Source organism: Hemiscyllium ocellatum, chromosome 34, assembly GCF_020745735.1.
Source record: "Hemiscyllium ocellatum isolate sHemOce1 chromosome 34, sHemOce1.pat.X.cur, whole genome shotgun sequence".
Taxonomy (NCBI): Eukaryota; Metazoa; Chordata; class Chondrichthyes; order Orectolobiformes; family Hemiscylliidae; genus Hemiscyllium; species Hemiscyllium ocellatum.
The window spans coordinates 21,761,278-21,781,807 of record NC_083434.1 but is presented as its reverse complement, the minus strand read 5'-3'; the positions used below and the strand labels follow the sequence as shown (position 1 = coordinate 21,781,807).

The following is a 20,530-nucleotide window of genomic DNA, read 5'->3' as shown; positions in this document are numbered from 1 at the left end:
AGTTGAGGCTTCTTCATTGAATGTTTGTAAAGCTAAGATAGGTAATGTTTTGAACAGTAAAGGAATTAAGGGTTATGGTGAGAGGGTGAGTAAGTTGAGCTGATACAATGGTAAGATCAGCCATGATCTTATTGAATGGCAGAACGGGCTCAAAGGGCCAGATGGCCTACTCCTGCTCCTAGTTCTTACATTCTTATGTATTTCTTATGACTGCTTTTTTCAAGTTTTAGCACATCTTGGATTTGTGGTGAATGTAGCTTTTGATACACTCCTAACCTGGAATTACATTGTTTTGATGATGTAATTGTTATCATTGCTTCTGGATTAGTTCCAAGTCTGCACTTTCTACTTTGAATTTGATCCAGATGTAATGTATTATTGTAGATTAAACAAAGTTCCATTCAAGCTAATTACTGTTGAACAGATTGACTGTACAAAAAAAAGCTGCCAAATTCTGCATGTGCAATGCATCTTAACCATGGGTGGTAGGTACCATTCTAAATATGGTTTGATATTTCCCATAGAGGGCTTGGTAAAACTTTATTACTTGCCTGTATCTTCTATCCTACATATGAACCACCGGTAATAACACAGACAACGAATTGTAAGGAAGCATACTGTGATAATAGGCAGAATCTTCTGAGACAATATATTGAAAGTTAATTCATCTGCTCTGTTCCTTTTATCCCTGTGCCTTGTCTCTATCTTCTTTTTAACCATACTCTAACTGTTATCATGGATTTTTTTTTAAACCTAATCTTTTGATAATTAAATTTGCAGAAAGGTCTGATCTACATCATTTTCAAATCATTCTGTACAGTCCACTCCTTTACTCTGCGAGGGTTTTGGTCTCACTGTATGCTGGTTTTAACTATTCTTTTTAACTCCTATTAACTCAGATGCAAGCCCAATTATCAAAATTACGTTTCCTGACTCATAAATTACAAGTTAGGTGAAATAGGCTGGAGGCTTATGTGAAGTATAAACACAGGCATCATCCAACCAAGTCAAATGGCCTGCTTTACTGCTGTAAATTCTGTATCCAGGCACTTTCCTACTAGTCACTCTACTAAATGATATTGTGATAGCTGACAAAACATCCCTAAGCTATTGGCTTACATTTTGTTTCTATAATTTTGGTCTTTACATCTTAACAATTCAGACCTGCATTTCACTTTTCTTTCAATCCCTTGCCACGTTAGTTTCAAAAGATCTCTATTTTCCAAACTGCACACTTTCTTACGCTAAATTAATGTTGTCTTCCTACTGTGTTCTGAGCGTGGCATTGTTCAGTAAGTTTCTTTATGCTAATCCTCGTTAAGTGTCTACTCAGCCATCAACAGCCCGAAGTGATCATTGCCTGGATCTCAGGCTTGCATGCAACCTATTTCCTGACTTTGAGGCTATACTAGTTGTTTGATTTTAGTCAGTTGCTGTTTCGCTGATATCTCCTCAATCTGAAAGCAATTGTGCTGTAATTTCCTCCTGTTGTTTAACTTGAAGTACCACCCAGTCTCTCTGAACCCAAGCAACAAATGCTGAAACCAAAACAGAAATTGCTGAAGAAACTGAGCAGGTCTGGCAGCCAAGTGTTGGAAGAAAGTAGAGTTAATGTTTTGAGTCTGGTGACTTGTCATCAGAATCATCACATGCTGAGTTCTCCTAGAATCCAATATGTGACACTTTTCTGCACATAACTTTATTGTCTCTCATCATTCAAGGGTAAAGCAGGAGTATTCATAATGTGTAAAATCAAAGAGGATTTTGGACCTTCAAAAAATGGGCACAAAGAGCCATTTTTACATGTCTTGCAACATTTTTACGGAGTGTCATTCTGCTGGTCAAAATAGGTCTATGGCTCAGCTAACTAAGTCAATGGTTTGTTTAAATGAAAGAATTATTTAAAGACAATTCCATGTCAAATGCCAAGCTTCACTCAGACACACATCTTGCCACATAACATGGGCACATTACTGTTCATAATGCTTCAGTATAATCCTTAAAGCAAAGGAATTCTTCTTGCAGTTTAACGTGAGCAGGTGCTAGTTTTCTGGCTGCGAATATTTACTCCATGTTTTACAAATAGTAAAATAGAAATTAGAAAACACAGCAACCAGGAACTCAGCTCAAGTTCCTCATGGTGTCCATCCAGCACACTAGCAATTGATCTAAACCCATATACATGTTCTGCCCCAAATCATTTTAATCATATTTTCTTCAACAGCCTCTTCTTAAATGTTGACAGTCTATGCTTGAATCATTGACTCTGATAGTACATTCCGCACATGTATGCTAGTCAGTCACTGTACACGGGCTGTTTATTTCAACTAGATAAAAGCTTTGACAAAGGGTCAGTTAGACTCAAAACATCAGCTCTTTTCTCTCCTTACAGATGCTGCCAGACCTGCTGAGACTTTCCAGCATTTTCTCTTTTGGTTTATTTCAACTATTATTTCAAAATTTTAATGTTTTTCATCAAATAAAATTTCCTGTTCTAAGAGTATAAAATGATGACTTCAAATTTGTACTTCTCATATTGATCAAGATATAATTTACTATATTCAAATATCTCAAACTTCTTGATATGGATTATTATCAAACAAAATTTGACTGACCAAAGAACAGTGCCATTCTGACAGGTGACCAAATGCTTCATCACAGAAGAATGTTTTCAGGCGTATTTTAAAACAAAATGAAATTCAGAGGCAGTGACATTTGAGGGACAACTTCCAACAGTTAGGACTGAGGTGCATGATGGTATAACTCCCAAGCTAAATGGAAGAATCACAAGCGCAATGCTAAGCAGCAACTCAGTGAATTCAGATTGTACATTTAATATAATGTGTAATCTTTTCTTCGTTGTGCACCTTACAAAACCCTTCACCTTGGAAGGCAAGAATTTTCTATTTAGTTGCTCCAACATTAAAAGTTGCAACTTAAATGTTGTTAAACTGATAATTGCTTGAGTTGGGAACAGTATGCAACATAAATTGCCTAAGGAGAACCCTTTCATATTTGGAAGTTGATCCCACAAGCAGAATACTTGCTCCAGTCATAACTCAGGAGCTGTAATTATAGTTGGCATTACTGAGTATACCACAGGACAAGTGTCTTCACCCCCATTGCAGTGTCATTAATCAGACTGTGCATCTGCTATATTCTGACTTGTATAAAGTTTAAATAATAAGGCTTGTTCTTCCCATGATTCTGAAGGTAATAAATGGTATTGTAGGGATTGTTCCAGAGTATCACAAATGACTAGTGTCAAAGAAGCCACTGTCAAAGTTCATTCCACTGTGAGGCGGCTATGTGATACCATGCTTACCCTGGGAAGCATTTCAATAACATTCTCTGTTGCAAGATGAAATCAACTCAAGAGGACAAAGAGGTTTTGCTGGCTGTCAAGATTTCCTCCAGTCCAGATTTTTTTCAAGTAGAATACAAACAGAAAATACTGGAAATAGTCAGCCAGTCCATCAAATTCTGTTGAGAGAAACAGGGTTAATATTTCGGGCAAATTCGTCAGACTGTAACTACTGGTACTCAGCTATTCAAACAGGAGTGTGGGCTGGGGGTTGGGTGGTGTGGTTGCAGGAGGGAGGAAAGAACAAATGGCGCAGGAGAGTTGTGTGAGGAAGGAGAGAGATGAAACAATAAAAGAAAATGCTGCAGGGGGAAAGGGACAACAAAAAGAACGAAACATGTTCAGAGCAGTTGTAAATGAAAAAGTAGAGTCATCACTAATAACTGCTGTTCAAGATTGAAAGAAAACATTTCTGGATGGACTCCAAATGTCACCTATTATGCATAACTGACAAGAAAACATGCCACTTCATTAAGCTGATATTGTATGTTAATGATGGGGACTGAATGATGTATTTACTTGACAGAGCTAAAAACATCAACAAAAGCCTGGTTCGACAGCAGAGTGTTTGTACCTGTAGCTGATGACTCCTTAGAAACCTTCTCTGACCAGGTCAGTAAAAATATCATGAGAACAGCAGAGACTTCCCTGAAAAACAGCTTATCACATTGCTGCAGGTCCTGCATTACACTGGTGACTACACTTCAAACTTACAAATATAATACACTGGTTTGAAGAGTAGTATCAAGACTGCCTGAGGTCGTAAAAGTTGCTTTTTGCTTTCCATTGAGTGCACCATAAAGAAATACTACAAATAATTAATGGCATCAATAGAGAGAGAAAGCAGAGTTAATGTTTCTAGTCCAGTGACCCTTCTTCAGTAGGGTTCAGAAGAAGAGTCACTGGACTCAAAATGTCAACTCTGCTTCGTTTCCACAAATGCTGCCAAACCTGCTGAATTTTTCCAGAAATTTCTGTTTTTGTTTCAGATTTCCAGGAAACACAGTTCTTTGTTTTATTTTGTACTAAAAATGTTCATTATTTGGAAAATTCACAGAGGATGTTCCACACATAAATAGTTGATTGCTACAGGCTGCACAGTAGTATCCAGGAGTGCGCGTTCAGCACGAAGATGAGAAGTCCCATGGGACTGCTGACTAAAAGGAATGCGGTGACATGGAGAAAATTAATGAATTGTCTGAGAGATCATTGCCGTACTCTGTGATCAGAAACTAACCACATTAATCTGCCACTGAATGATTATATCATTTTAAGGAAAGCATTATGCACTCCTTGAAAATGAGAATGATGACAGAAATGAACAGCTAACCTTTTTTTAATTTCAAAAATATACTTTATTCATAAAATAATTTGATGGTCTGTACAGCTGGTCATGCCATACATACATAAACATTTACATACAGAGATCAGAATTTACCATTTGTATATACAGGTCTGTACATTTATCAATCATATGTCCATATATTTAGCTGAGGCATCAGCAGAGCCCAAATGACTGCGTGGGCCCCCTGTTCTTCTTAGGCAGGCAGATGTTACACGATGGTCTTTCCCCTCAACACGTAGTCCTGGACCTTGGAATGTGCCAGTCTGCAACACTCAGTCGGGGTCAACTCCTTCAGCTGGTAGATCAACAGGTTTCGGACCGCCCAGAGAGCGTCCTTCACCAAGTTGACGATCCTCCAGGCACAGTTGATGGTCGTCTCGGTGTGCGTCCTGGGGAACAGTCTGTAGTGCACAAAGTCCCGCGTCACGGCGCTGCTCGGGACGAACCTCAACAAACACCACTGCATTCCTCTCCAGACTTCTTCTGCATAGGCACATTCCAGAAGGAGGTGTGTGATAGTCTCGTCGCCCCCGCAGCCGCTTTGGGGACAGCGTGCGGTGCGGCTGAGAGTCCAGGCGTGCATAAAGGATCTCACAGGCAGAGCCCTTCTCATCACCAGCCAAGCCATGTCTTGGTGCTTGTTGGAACATTCTGGTGATGAGACATTCTGCCAAATGGCTTTGACAGTCTGCTCAGGGAACCGCGCGATAGGATCCACCCTTTCCTTTTCCCGAAGGGTCTCAAGGACACTACATGCTGACCACTTCCTGACAGATTTGTGGTATGAGGTGTTTTTCTTCATAAACATCTCCATGAAGGACAGGTGATACGGAACGGTCCAACTACTCGGAGTGTTCCGTGGCAGCGAGGCCAGGCCCATCCTTCGCAACACCGGGGACAGGTAGAACCTCAGTGTGTAGTGACACTTGGTGTTTGTGTACCGGGAATCCATGCACAGCTTGATGCAGCCACACACAAAGGTGGCCATCAGGGTGAGGGTGGCATTGGGTGCATTTTTTCCCCCGTTGACCAGATCTTTGTACAGCGAGTCCCTTCAGACCGGGTCCATCTTTGACCTCCATATAAATTGGAAGATGGTCCGGGTGACTGCAGCGGCACAGGTTCTGGGAATAGGCTAGACCTGTGCCACGTATAACAGCAATGACAGTGCCTCACACCTAATGACCAGGTTTCTTCCCATGATGGAGAGCGACCGTAGCTTCAATCTGCCCATTTTCTGCCTCACTTTGTTGATACACTCCTCCCAAGACATGGCGCACACCCCAGCTCCCTCAAACCAAATACCCAGCACCTTCAGGTGGTCGGTCCTGACGGTGAAGGGGATCGAGGATTGGTCGGCCCAGTTCCCAAAGAGCATGGCCTCGCTCTTGCCTCGGTTTACTTTGGCCCCCAAGGCCCGTTCGAACTGGTCACGTATACACATGAGTCTGTGCATGGACAGCAGATTCGAGCAGAAAACGGCGATGTCATCCTTGTAACAGGGAGGCCTTGACCTGCAGGCCCCCGCTGCCAGAAATAGTCACCCCTCTCAGGCTCGCATCCTTCCTGATGGACTCGGCAAATGGCTCTATGCAGCACACAAACAAGACAGGAGAGAGAGGGCAACCCTGCTTGACTCCAGATCTGACTGAGAAGCTATCTGATTCCCACCCATTGATGGAGACTGTACTGACAATGTTGGTGTAGAGCAGTCTGATCCAATTTCAGATTCCCTCCCCAAAGCCCATTTTGGAGAGAGCATCTCTCATATACCTGTGTGATATCCTGTCAAAGGCTTTCTCCTGGTCTAGGCTGATCAGGCAGATGTCCAACCCTCTGTCCTGCACGTAGGCGATCATATCCCTGAGGAGTGCGAGACTCTCAGTGATCTTCCTGCCCGGTACAGCACAGGTTTGGTCAGGGTGAATCACCAACCCCAGAGCAGACCTGACCCGGTTGGCGATTACCTTTGACAGAATTTTGTAATCCGCATTCAACAGTGTGATTGGTCTCCAATTTTTGAGTTCCTCCCTCTTCCCATTCCATTTATAGATGAGGGTGATGATGCCTTTCCTCATGGATTCACTCATAGTACCTGACCCAAAGCATACTGACATACACCTCCAGCAGGTCCCATCTCTCCACGCTTCAGGCTCTCTGCCTTTATTCCTGATGAAGGGCTTTTGCCTGAAACGTCGATTTCGCTGCTCCTTGGATGCTGTCTGAACTGCTGTATTTTTCCAGCACCACTAATCCAGAGCCTGGCCAATTAAGTCCCACAGAGCAGAATAGAGCTCGACCAGTAAGCCGTTGTTTCTGGGAGTTTTACTCTTATCGAAGGACTCAAGGGCTTTGGTCAGCTCGTCCAGAGTTAGTGACTGGTCCAGCCTCTCCCGGGTTCTGTCGTCTTAGTCCTCCATGATAGAGGGCAGGAACAACTGGGAGGCCGCGCTGTCAGTCAGCTTCGAGTCATACGGACTGGCCTGAAGGATTTGTTGATCCTCATGACGTCTGCCTGAGATGACGTTCTCGAGCCATCTTCTTCCTTCAGGCTGCTCAGCACGGATCTCTCTTTGTTCACCTTCTGGAAGGAGAAACGTGAGCACGTCTCGTCCTGCTCCACTGGACCGGAAGATTATCTTGGAGGCCTCTGAGGCAAAGAGCGAGGCTTGCTGGCCCTTCATCTCCTTGAGATCGTCCGTGACATCGATCCCCATCGCCTGGAGCAGGAGCAGGTTCTGCATACTTGCCTGGAGCTGGGACAGATTTCCCCACCTCTCTCTCGCCTCCTGAACACCTTTGAGGATGAAGAACCTCTTGATGTTCCCTTTTACTGTTTCCCGCCAGTCCACTGGGGACTCAAAGAGGGGCTTCACGGTTCTCCAACCTGCGTAGTCCCTCTTGAGCTCCTCAATGTTTCCCGGGGTCAACAGCTTTGTGTTCAGCTTCCATGTTCCCTTAACAGCCCGCTGCTCGTCCTGTAGGTGACAGTCGGCCAGCAGGAGGCAGTGGTCAGAGAAGAACACCGGCTTGACATCGGTGGAGAAATGAACAGCTAACGTTCTGACCCATCACTTACTATTTTTCCAGAGCCATACCAAACAAAAAATGAGAAAGTTCTGCCTATTCTAGTCATGGTTCGTCCAGATTTCAATTCCCAGGAGCAAGCTATTAACATACCCAGTGTGAGCACCCATAGATTCCATGCAGTCTATCAGGAGTCAGATTGAGTGGAATTTACAAGGGAGACCCTTAACTCCTACAACTATTCACTGCCAAAATGCATTGAGGTGAGGGAGCAGGTGGTAAGTTTACCCTTTGCAGAATTTGTTGTGTCAGTCCAAATGGGATGTACTATACTTCTCACACAGCCAGCTTCCACCTCAAATTTCTCTGACCATCCCTCTGGTCACACTCGTCTCCACCTCTGTTTTTCTCACTCTCACGCTTCTTACAGTCACTCAACCAATAAGGGACGAGGTTTTCTCAAAAGCATGCTAATCAGACGACTTTGTCCAATCAACAGTGACAGTCACAATTGAGCTGTTAAACTCAATAAGTTTATTGTTGCCAGTCTGTCCACTTGGTGAAGCGAGAGCTACATCCACAGTCTTCATACATAGATACTAACAGGATAAGGGCACAGATTTCTTCAAATGTTGATGGCCAATAATCTGTATTAGAGTAGATGGTGTCTGTCTTATAAAGACTATGCAAATTGAGAATAGTTGTTGGCTAATAACTGCACCACGTCGTTAGACCGGTCTTCATTTCAACTCAAATATAGGCCCTGATTTGATTTGATTTATTATTGTCACCTGTACCTAAGTACAGTGAAACATTTTGTTTTGTATGCAATACAGGCAGATCATACCATACAAAATCACCCTGCCCGGTGATTGGACAGAGTGAGGAATATAAAGTTATGGCTGCAAAGAAAGAACACAAAAAAAGCAAGATCAATATTAGATTTGAAATTTGAAAGCCCCATCCAGAAGTCTAATAACAGCAGGGAAGAAGCTGTTGTTGAATTTGTTGATATGTTTAAGCTTTTGTCCCTTCTGCCTGATGGAAAAGACTGGAAGAGATTATAACTGGGTCTTTTGATGATGTTGGCTGACTTTCTGAGGCAGTGAGAAGTGTAGATGGAGTCAATGGATGGAAGATAAGCCTGTGTGATGGTTTGCATGACCCCCTCAAATAAAATGGGCCAGTGTCTCCTTACAATATGACACAACACACAACGTCCAATCCCTGTCTTAGATCTTTGCTTGTGGGTTCTCTGTATTTAGGGGCACAATGTATGAAAAAAAACTGTCAAGGAACTGGAGCTAACCTCTCAATTCCCTGTGTGAGAATTTGAAACTGATTTGCAAAACAAAGCTTCTCTGAGAATAATGATTTTCACCCAACCTGTGCACAAGCCAGGCGGAACATGAACCAGCGTACAGGACCCGAGAAAGTCCTAAATTCCAAGAGCTGACATGGTAGAATTTGAAGCTGTGTACTTAGAGCATAGTGCCTCAAATATATGTAAATATAGTCCTGCATAAATAAGAAATGCTTTGGGTTTTTTTTCACAACTGCAAGCAATTCCAAATTCCGATGTTTGTTGTTCTTCATGTGCAAATACTGGACTGAACTGCTTCAGTAGCTGTATATGTACATAAAGTTTGTTTTATGAATAAAGTATACTTTTGCAATATATATAAAAAAAAGCCTGGCCTCTGAATTACTCGTTCTTTGTAGCTCTTTCCTCACCAAGCGCACAGTTTGGCAACAATAAACTTATTGAGTTAACAGCTCAATTGTGGCTATCACTGTTGATTGGATAGTCATCTGATTATCATGCTTTTGAGTAAATAATTACTGCTCCATGAAAATGGTGAAGTTAAAAATCGAGGTGCCGGTGTTGGACTGGGGTGGACAAAGTTAAAAATCACACAACACCAGCTTATAGTCCAACAGGTTTATTCGAAAGTACTAGCTTGATGTTGTGTGATTTTTAACTTTGTCCACCCCAGTCCAACACCAGCACCTCGACATCATCACTAAAATGATGCAAGGCTTAATCCAGTGATTTCGACCACTGGGTGACCTGTTCAGAAGTTATAATGCATCTTATTTGTGACTAATGTAATTGTTTCCAATAGAGGGGGAAATAATCGCGGAAATAGTGTACGCTTGGCTCAGACGCACATGGTGTGAAAGTTTAAAGAGAGATATTGTAACACGATCTCAGAAGAGCAATGGCTTTACCACCCTTAATTACTGAAAACATCATTCCCACTGGTGACATTTCATTACTATTTTTACCGACTGCAACGGTTACGACTTGCTGTAAGAAGTTGAACAACACACGTGCCTCACTCGGGCTCACATTACTCCATGTAAACAGTAAATGGTTAACATCAAATTCAATGCAAATGACAGAAACGCGTGTTTGTCATGTCGACTGCCTGAATGAAAATAAAATCAGCCAATTCGGTCGTCAACTTATTGAAAGTTTATTTTTTCCCAACAAGTAAAATGCGAATTTTAAGGTTGCCAAAAAAAAGCCTCCTGTACTTAAAGAGGAAAGTAATGTCAGTGCATCCGATTACCCATCTGTTCGATTCAGCGCTGGCAAGGCCTGTCAATGACAGACTGAGGTCGAGAGCAGACAGTCTACTACTGCTGTCCTTGTCCACACTGCGACTTCCACCCAGTAATAAAGGAATCTAAAACAACTATATAGTATGCTCTTTAAAGACCATTGTTAATTAAACACTTACTGGAAACCGGTCACGGGGACACCTGTGGTAAATAACCGCGATGGAAATTCGAGTCTGAAAACCCAGCGGAATTCCCCCTCTCCAGCCAGAGCAAAATGTGTGCATGAACATGGTTTCAGTTACAGTGAGAGAGATCCCACTACAATGACGGCCTCCTGGCCCAGGGAGCTGGGGGAGAGCTGACCTTCAGGTCTAAGGGTGGGGCCGAAACGCTGATTTCTGCCCTCTCCCACAGTGAAGGGGAGTCAGCCAGCTCCCTGTAGACAGCTGGGGTAGGGGGAGAGGGGTGGGGGGAGTGTGGAAGGGTGAAGTGGAGGTAGACAGAGGGGTGGATTGAGTGAGGAAAATGAATTGAATAGGAGTACAGATAGGGAGTGGGGGAAGGGGGCGGAGAGGGGTGGGAGGGAGAGGGGAGGGTATGTGGGACTAGATTTAATGAGGAAGGGGAAGTAAATGAGCCTCCCCTCCACCCCCCATCCCGTGGTGAAGATCTGGGAGTTTGAGCTGGGATTCTCCCCCGGGCCGTGGGGATGGGGGCGGGCCGTGTGTGTGTGTGTGTGGAGGGGGGTGTCCCAATGACCGAGTGAGGAACACAGCAGCTTCAGACTCCTCCCGCTGCCGCTTTAAAGCCGAGCTCCTGTCATCGGATTAGAGCCGAGCCGCTGCCCCGTGTCTGTGTGTGTCAGAGCAGCATGGTCTGGAGCTGGAGCCTGGGGGGAGGAAGCGGCTCCGAGTGAGAGCCCCGAGCGCAGAGTGAGCGGAGCGGTGCGGCTTCAGGGCGGGCTCCGCACCCGGGGAGCGGCAGCGAGGACATGGGGCTTCAAGGATGATCGCTGATCGGGAGGAACCCACAGGGACAGGCACCGAGGGAGACAAGGAGCCCAAACACTCCCAGCCCACCCCACCCCACTCCACCATCCTAAAAATAAACCCCCAGGATCTTAACCCACTTTCTCCCCCCAAACCCAGGACCTTAATCCACTCCCCTTACCACCCCCAAAAGAACTCGGACCTCAGACCCCACCCCCCAACCCCCAAAGAAAACCCAGGACTTCAACCTACTTCCCCCTCCGCCCAATTTCCTAAGACTGTAGCCCATTCCTTTTCCCATCCAACCCAAAAGGAGCATCCTGGGATTCTACTCGTTTAATCTCCAAGGACCCAATTCATCAGGATTCAACACTATTTGCTTCCCCCATCCCCCCCACTCAAGGCCTTGAACCCCGCACCCTCACAACCCTCACCCCAGGACCCTTCATAACCCTCACCCCAGGACCTCTGTCTGAGGAGTCTGACTCTCATTCACCTGGAACTCTTCTGTCAGCAAAGAACTATTGCACACTCGGATCCAGGGCGATGGGTTCCCAGGGGTGGTAGTTGTGAGAGTTTCCCTGTCTGCCTCTCCTCAGTTCTCTCTTGTTTTATTATTGGGGACCCCACCACATGCTGCTGATGACGGAGGTGAGATTGGCAGAGGACAGTGGGAAAACCAGGACAACTGCCATGTCACCCAATACAACCCATCACCTGCAGGTGTTCGAAGAGGAGTGGGAGGATGCCGAGTTTGAGGAAAATTGTGAGGCAGGCAAGGAGCCTGATACCTACAGTGTCTTGTCAGATGATTCCTTCTATCCTCCTGACCTGCAGTCAATTAACAGTGAGGCTGAGATCGCAACAAGTGGCCCACTTAGCCTGTACCAGGCCTGCGCCATAAACAATGCCATTGGACTTAAGGAATTGATGTGTCAGGAGCTGAGTGAACAGGTGGTGATGGAGAAGGACAGAAATGGAAGGGTAAGTGAGGAACCGGGGCATGATTTATACTTGTACAAATACACATGTACACTTGCATATGCTGGCAGATACAAATGGACATGCTGCCAGACAAATACCATGCAGGCATGTGCACGCGTGCACTCACTCACACACACACACACCTGCTGCTAGGCACATGCATTCACTGCCAGATGCATGTTCACATTGTCAGACACAGATTCTCACATTGCCAGGTGCATACACATACATAAATACTGCTAAACCCCAACACCCACACTACAAATGAAAGTACACATACTGCCAGCCAACATGCATACACATAGCTTGAGGTCTAGACACTGACAGACATACACACTGTCTTGCACGTTCATACTCTGATGGACATATCCACTCTGAAGCATTTCTTTCCCATATATTGCATTTCCCCTTTGTTCATTTACTTTCTTTTTTTTATTTCTGGTATTCATCTCAAAAAATTGACAGTGAAGACAGTACAAAGTAAATAAAGTTGTAATTTTCTGATTATCAATTACAATATCACCCATGTCTATCATTTTACTCATAACTGCTCTTGTTGATATATTTGTAAAAACATTTATTGTTGTCCTTGATGAGTCTGAAGTTCTTTCTTCAAATGCCCATGTTTATGGTACTTACCATGTTTTTTATGTGTCTCCCAATCTGTGGGATCTCTAACGTTCATTATCTACATAACAGATGTTTCCTTTAATACTATGTGACTTTGCACTTGGAGAAAGTGAGGACTGCAGGTGCTGGAGATCAGAGTCAAAAAGTGTAGCGCTGGAAAAGTACAGCAGGTCAGGCAGCATCCAAAGAGCAGGAGAGTCAACATTTCGAGCATAAGCTCTTCATCAGGAATGAGGAGCTTATTGCTAGAAACGGCAGCTCTCCTGCTCCTCGGATGCTGATTGAAAGGCTGTGCTTTTCCAGCACTACACTTTTCTTGTTGACCAAGGTTGTTGAGTTATACACATGGAGCTGTTGTGTATCGGTCTTTTATTTTATCGTACATTTTTTGATCCCCTTCCAATGTGTATAAATAGTTTAAACCAGCAACAGCTCTGCCCAGTCTATCCTGCTCAATTCCTGTCTCGTCCTTCCAAAATCTCTCACATTTAAATTTTAAAACCTGAATTTTTGACAGCTGTATCTGGAATATGTTTTGCAGGAAGTTGTCTTGAATAGATTTTGACATATTTGCTGTTAGGAATTATGTTGCTTATCCCACTACATAAGGAAATTAAAGCTATGGCATTAAAACTCTGTGTCTTGTTTTAAACAACATTTTTTAAATCTCTATGTCTATGTAACCTGCTGTCTTTTCACCGCTGGCTGGACAGCTATAAACAGCTCCCACCACAGTCTTCCATTTATTTATATTCTTCAGTTATACACTTAATATTTTTACTTATTGGCTCATCTGTCTGACTAATATCCCCTCTTATGCTTTATTAGTATTCATTATTAATATTGATACTCTTTTTCCATTGTCCCTACCCTTTCTAAAGTTCATATAACCTGGAATATTTATCTCCAAGTCATACCCAGCACTGTAGTCAGGTCTCTGTGATGGCCACTGTGATCTTTAAGTTCATTTTTTGTCTAAATGCACTATAACATAGAACTTTTAATTGGACTTTTGTTGTAACCTAATCTCTGATGTTCTTAACACCCATTTTAACTTATCACATTCCTTGATTTTATCACTTCTGTTCAGTCTTTATCAAGTATGTATTTTGTTATTAACTTACATTTGTTACTGAACCTGATGAGCTGGATTTTGCTCTCACCCCCCCTCCTCTCAAGGAAAGCTTTTGCTTTAACCTCTTGGCTGTTTTAGCCCAAGCTCTTCATTCCACCCCACCCTATTTTCTCTCCCTATTTTAATTGAGTTGAAGTCCTTGTAAAATACTGATGTGATTTAGATATAGACTCATCTCTAGTTTTCACTCCAAGGCATTAAGAGATGGAGTTGAAGAAATTGTTGGTGCACTTACCATAACCATTAGAAACTCTCTCAATTTATGAATCGTCCTTGGATTGGAAAGCCAATTTTACTCCATTGTTTAAAACCACAATAAATAAGAGTGCCTATGGATATTATTTAAATGGTTTTCCAGTAAACATTCAACGAGGTTTTACCTCGGCAATGACTTATAGTTTGAGAATGCATGGTATTGTCAGCAAAACAAAAGTACTGGGAATACTCAGCAGGTTTGGCAGTATCTGTGAAGGGAGAAACAGAGTTAACGTTTCAAGTCAAAAGTAGCTCTGTAGCAGATCCACAGAACAATCAAATGACAAAACACTTAGTCAAAGTAGAATTTGAAGAGAAAGTTTCAGATTGAACTGGGAGGCAGAGAGGTTAAGCACAGAAATTACGCTGAAATACAGCTGAATGCATAACTACAGGAACATTGGGATAAAGGAAATCAGGGCTGTGTAAGATGTCAAAGTTAGAAGAAATAACAACTCTCAGAAAGGGCTCAAAGGCTGAAGGAAGTCGGAGATTATGGGGTAAAATTATGAGGGAATTGAATATGGGAGAAGAATTCCGTACTGCTCAGGAATCTGCAGCCAATGTGTATTTGGGCGAGCAGAGGGGTGATTGTTGAATAGGTGTCTGCTCCATAACTCAGTGACATCCATGGGTGTTGGATGTTTACCTCATGAGTATGCTGTCAGTGACTTAGATGTTGGAAAGTGGGCAAATTGAAATTCCTGTCATAGAGCTCGGGCCAATATGCCAGCTTGCTCAAGTCTGCTTTACCTTCCATTTAAAAAAAAGTCTAGTATCATTGAACTAATGCCACAATTTTTATTGCTAATCTTGTCTCTCTTCTAGCCACATTATTGGGCTCACTTCGTCAGGGTTCCACAAACAGCAATGTGGTAAATGACCAACTATATTGTTTCAGTGATGTTGATTGAGTGATGAATATTTGTCAGAACGCTGGAAGATCTCTATACCTCATCTTTGAAATTGACCATGGGATCCTGTATTTCCATGGGAACGCTCAGACAGGATCTTGGTTCAACATTGCATCCAAAAGACCCCTCTTTCTGCAATGGAACACTCCCTCAACATTGTGTTGGAATATCAACCGAGATCATATGCTCAAGTTCCTGGAGTGGTTTGAAGGTGCAACCTTCTGATTTAGTGGTGACAATATGATCACAGACCTGTGGTTGTCATTTGCTGTTCTAGCGTAAATATTCGTTTATACATGGCAGTCATCCCTATTCTCCTTTGTTTACAGGGCTAAGCATGAAAATAATCACATCTTCTTCTTTAGATAATCTTTCTTCATGTCAGCAGTTCACTGATTAGATTAGATTCCCTGCAGTATGGAAACAGGCCATTTCACCCAACAACTCCACACTTACCCTCTGAAGAATAATCCACCCAGACCCATTCCCCTACCCTATGTTTACCCCTGACTAATGCATCTAACACTACGGGCAATTTAGAATGGCCAATTCATCTAACCTTCACATCTTTGGATATGGGAGGAAACCCACACAGACACAGGGAAAATGAGGAACCTCCACACAGACATTCACCCGAGGCAGGGATTGAGCCCAGGTCCCTGGCGCTTTCAGTGTTTCAGTTTGTATTGTTATGGCCTGATGATGGGACGATTTCACTGTCAAGGATTAAAAGACTTCTGCAAATTTTGGCAAAGTGCCCAAGTCACAAGTGGCCTTTATCTCCCCCTTCACTATCAATTAATCCTGTAGTTTTACATGTTGTCCAGTGTATTTTTCTGCAGTGTAGAAATCACAGTTGCTGAGCTCCAGCCGAACACCTGCCTTTGTCTAAGTTGTGCAACATCATATGAATATACAGGTATACTCCAGTGCCTATGTTTCTGACCATTCAGCCCATCAAATGTATTCTGCCAATGAGTTAAATAGAATTAAGAAGTGTAGTATGTACAGCACAACAACAGCCATTCAGTCCAACAAATCCATGATGGTGCTGGGTTCCATAAGTATACTCCCACCTTATTTTATCAAGTTCCAGCAGCATAACCTTTTATCTTCTGTTTTTTCCAAAGTGTGTTTTCCTAGTATTCCCTGAAATGATTTATGCTGTGCACCTTGATAGAGACTTCCACATTTGCCCCTTTTTCTGGGTAAAGCTGTTTTTCCTGAATTCCCTACTGGACCTATTACTGATGACCTTACAATGGAGCACTGAGTTACAAGACTCAACCTAGTCTTTCCTAGAGAAAGATTTTCTTATTTCACTGACATTCCAGTTTGTTGGATCAGACATTATGTTTGCCAGTATGAAAAATAGCTTTTACGAGAGCCTTGCACCTGGATTTTCTTCTGTATGTTAACTGTATGGAGTGAGGAGAATTTTCAGCTCCCTGAACCTGTTTTCTAAAAACGCTGCCTAAAGTCAGATGGGTTGTTGGGTAGACCATGTTAAGAATTGTGGTGGATGGAGTGCTTCAGAGCTTGGGCACTGTCCAAAATTTTAAAAAAGTAACATCCTGCCCCTACCCCAAACCCCCATCTTCACCCTCTCACACATTTCCATGCCCCCTCCATACCAACCCCTGCCACTTCATGTCCTCTACCCACCCTTTTATATCCTGATGCCAATCCATAGTTGTCACACAACGATTTTTGCCTTTACACCTGCCAGGTCAACTGATTATAATGTCAACCATGGGTGGATTTCAGGATGCATGTTTGATTAAATAAACTAAAGTTCTGAGTACCTATTGCAGCCTTTATTGCATTGCAAAAGCTCTTAATCATAAAAAGCTATGTACTAAATTTGTATTCTTTTATCTCATAAACGAGCTGAAAAATGTGTTGCTGGAAAAGTGCAGCAGGTCAGGCAGCTTCCAAGGAGCAGGAGAATTGATGGTTCGGCATAAGCCGAACGGCACGGTGGCACAGTGGTTAGCACTGCTGTCTCACAGCGCCTGAGACCCGGGTTCAATTCCCGACTCAGGCGACTGACTGTGTGGAGTTTGCACATTCTCCCCGTGTCTGCGTGGGTTTCCTCCGGGTGCTCCGGTTTCCTCCCACAATCCAAAGATGTGCGGGTCAGGTGAATTGGCCATGCTAAATTGCCCGTAGTGTTAGGTAAGGGGTAAATGTAGGGGTAGGGGTGGGATGCGCTTCGGCGGGTCGGTGTGGACTTGTTGGGCCGAAGGGCTGTTTCCACACTAAGTAATCTAGTCTAAGCCCTTCTTCAGGAAACTGATTCCTGAAAAAGGGCTTATGCCCTAAACGTTGATTCTCCTGCTCCTTGGATGCTGCCAGACCTGCTGTGCTTTTCCAGCAACACATTTTTCAGCTCTGATCCCCAGCATCTGCAGTCCTCACTTTCTCCTAGTCTTATCTCATAAAGCCTGGTAACAACGATCATTGAGCTAATGAGTTTATTGTTTTTTATAACAATAAATATTGGAATTCAGAGCCCACATCAGAGTCTGTAACCGCTTGGAGTCATCAATCAAATGGTGAACTGACAGGCACGTACTGTGATAATTGATGGTTGTGAAATCAGTCATGCAACATTTGTTCAGAAATAGAAACTTTTTTTTCATGTCAACTGAATGAAATCATAAACTTTTTTTTGATACTCCAATCTTTTTTAAAAGGTTTGAACTAAGATGTTGAATTGCCTTGATGTCGACTGTATTGGTGTTTTTGATGTATTTGAACAATTCATGATTTTATGCTCCTTTCCTTTTCATCATCATGTCTCTGTTTAACATCCACCTTCCTTCTTCTAAAAGATATCTGATCTCTCCTGAAAGTGTCCTGGGATATTACAAAAAGGCATAGCATATCTCTCCAAAGGAGATCCCTGGCAATCCAACTGAATCACAAATCTCAGGCCCTGCTCCTGAGAGGTCTGATCTGTGTATTTCATATTGCAAGATCTCAAAGGAGTAGTGCATACAACTGCTGAGCTCTGTGGGCAGCTGCCTATGTGAAACATGAAAAGACTGGAGGATTTGAGCTATAGGGAGAGGGTGAACAGACTGAGGCTATTTTCCCTGGAGTGTCGGAGGCTGAGGGGTGACCTTATAGAGGTTTACAAAATTATGAAGGGCATGGATAGGATAAAGAGACAAGGTCTTTTCCCTGGGGTGGGGGAGTCCAGAATGAAAGGGCATAAGTTTAGGGTGAGAGGGGAAAGATATAAAAGAAACCTAAGGGGCAACATTTTCACACAGAGGGTGGTACGTGTATGGAATGAGCTGCCAGAGTAAGTGGTGGAGGCTGGTACAATTGCAACATTTAAAAAGCATTTGGATGGGTATATGAATGGGAAGGGTTTGGAGGGATATGGGTCGGGTGCTGGCAGGTGGGACTAGATTGGGTTGGGATATCTGGTCGGCATGGACGGGTTGGACCGAAGGCTTTGTTTCCATGCTGTACATCTCTATGACTCTATGACATTCTCTACCATTGCGAAAATCCAGGCCAAAATGATGCCAAATAATTATTTATTAAAATCTGCAACATTTTAATTCGCTGAATGCTCCTTTCCAAAATGATATTTTTGTTTGTATCGGATATCACTTTCTCTCAAAAGCAGAAGCTTGTTACTTCAACAGGATATAGAATCAAAACAGTGAGCAGATGTTGGCAATTTGAAATGAAAACAGGAAATGGTGGGAATATTGAGCAGGTCAGGCAGCATCTAGGGAGAGAAAAATGGAATTAACATTTTAGGTCAATGATCTTGCATCAGACAGAAAAGCAAATTCTATCTGAACAATTTCAACCCGTTGAAATTGGTGTGGTTGGGAAAAACATTGCTGTCTTGGCCGTTATGAGGCACCTCCCTTTCATGTGTGTTTTTGGTTTAGAACATATTCCTAAATGACTAATGTCACAAAATGACAATACTTTACAAGAAAAGTGCAAATGCCAGATCAACAGGATGTAACAGGTTTTAGACCGAGGATTCAGTAAATTAAACACATAAGTGACTCTGCCATAACTAATATGCGTTGTCTATGAAAATGCACATTTTTACATGACATTTTACATTTTTTCAAGTCATGATGATTAGTTTTGGTAAGTGAAAATAGCCTTTCAGTCAGTGGAAGATATTTAGATCACTGATCTGGACTTTAGCTCCATTTCTCCACCTTGGAGCTATATCCATTCATTTTGCTAACAAACAAAGAAACTATCAATCTTTGTCTTGAAATATTCAATTGAACAACCAATAAGAACTTTTTGGGGAAAGAACTTCAGATTTACATAGCCCTGTGCTGACCTCACTATCGAAAGTTCTAATTGTAATCTTTAATTTAGACCTTACTCCACTTTTCTGACTTCCTCACCCTTTCAAGTCTTTTGATCATCCAGAACTGTTTGTTTAGATTGTATTACAATTTCTTATACTCAAGGGAATTCAAGTGTAGTCTATGTCACTTGTCCTTGTTATTTAACTCTTTTGGACCCATTTATGCAATAAGGTTGAATGAAAGGTCAGTAACTAAAATTCTTTGATAATATTTAAACCAAACATACATGTGATAAACAGATGATACATGTGGGAGCTGGATGTACCAATTGATAGTCCTAACAAAGAACATTTCTGACTTTCACCACCATAATTAAACAATGAAAGGACTGACAAGCAAGCGTGATAAGGCAGTTCTGATTCCTATTCCCAAATTTGCATTCCTCTGTTGAAAATGTTTGTGCTGGGAATGCAAATTTGTACAGTTTAAGAAATAAATGTAAGTTCTATAATGCCTTTAACGACTTTAAGACATACTTTAGCAAAGGTCATTGACCTGCAACATCTCTCCACAAATGATGATGCCTTACTTCCCGAGTAGTTTGTGCATCATTTGCTTTCATTTCGTATTTCTAACATCTGTAGTATTTTGCCTTTTGTTTTACAACCAGCAAAGTATAGTCTCCATTCTAATTTAGGAAACATAGCAGCCAGATCATACACGGCAAGCTCATAAAATCAAAAATCAGATAATGACCAAAAAACCTTTTTGTTTTTAGGTGTGGGTGAAGGGATGAGCAAGAACTTGGTAAAATGTCCAAGTCCTCTTTAAAAATAGTGGCACAGGATTGTTTTCATCCAGCTGACAGAACAGATGAGCCACTACCTTAACGTCTCATTCAAAACATAGGATGGATTTGTATTTGTGTCTTTGGAATAAAGCTTAAATGCACAAGTTCTGATTCGAAGGTAAATAAGTTACTGTTGGCCCGCAACTGGCACTTAAGCACTTT

At 42.6% G+C, this 20,530-nt stretch overlaps 1 protein-coding gene across 1 annotated transcript in view; it reads left to right on the top strand.

The window, feature by feature from the left end:
• Positions 1 to 11,120: 11,120 nt before the first annotated feature.
• The window catches only part of LOC132832219 (ankyrin repeat domain-containing protein 33B-like), a 41,818-nt gene continuing 32,408 nt past the window's right edge, over positions 11,121 to 20,530 (top strand). Inside the window, exon 1 of the mRNA XM_060850014.1 lies at positions 11,121 to 12,277. Within this exon, the coding sequence (XP_060705997.1) occupies positions 11,927 to 12,277 (351 nt within the window). The 5' untranslated portion in view covers positions 11,121 to 11,926. The remainder of the gene's footprint in view (positions 12,278 to 20,530) is intronic.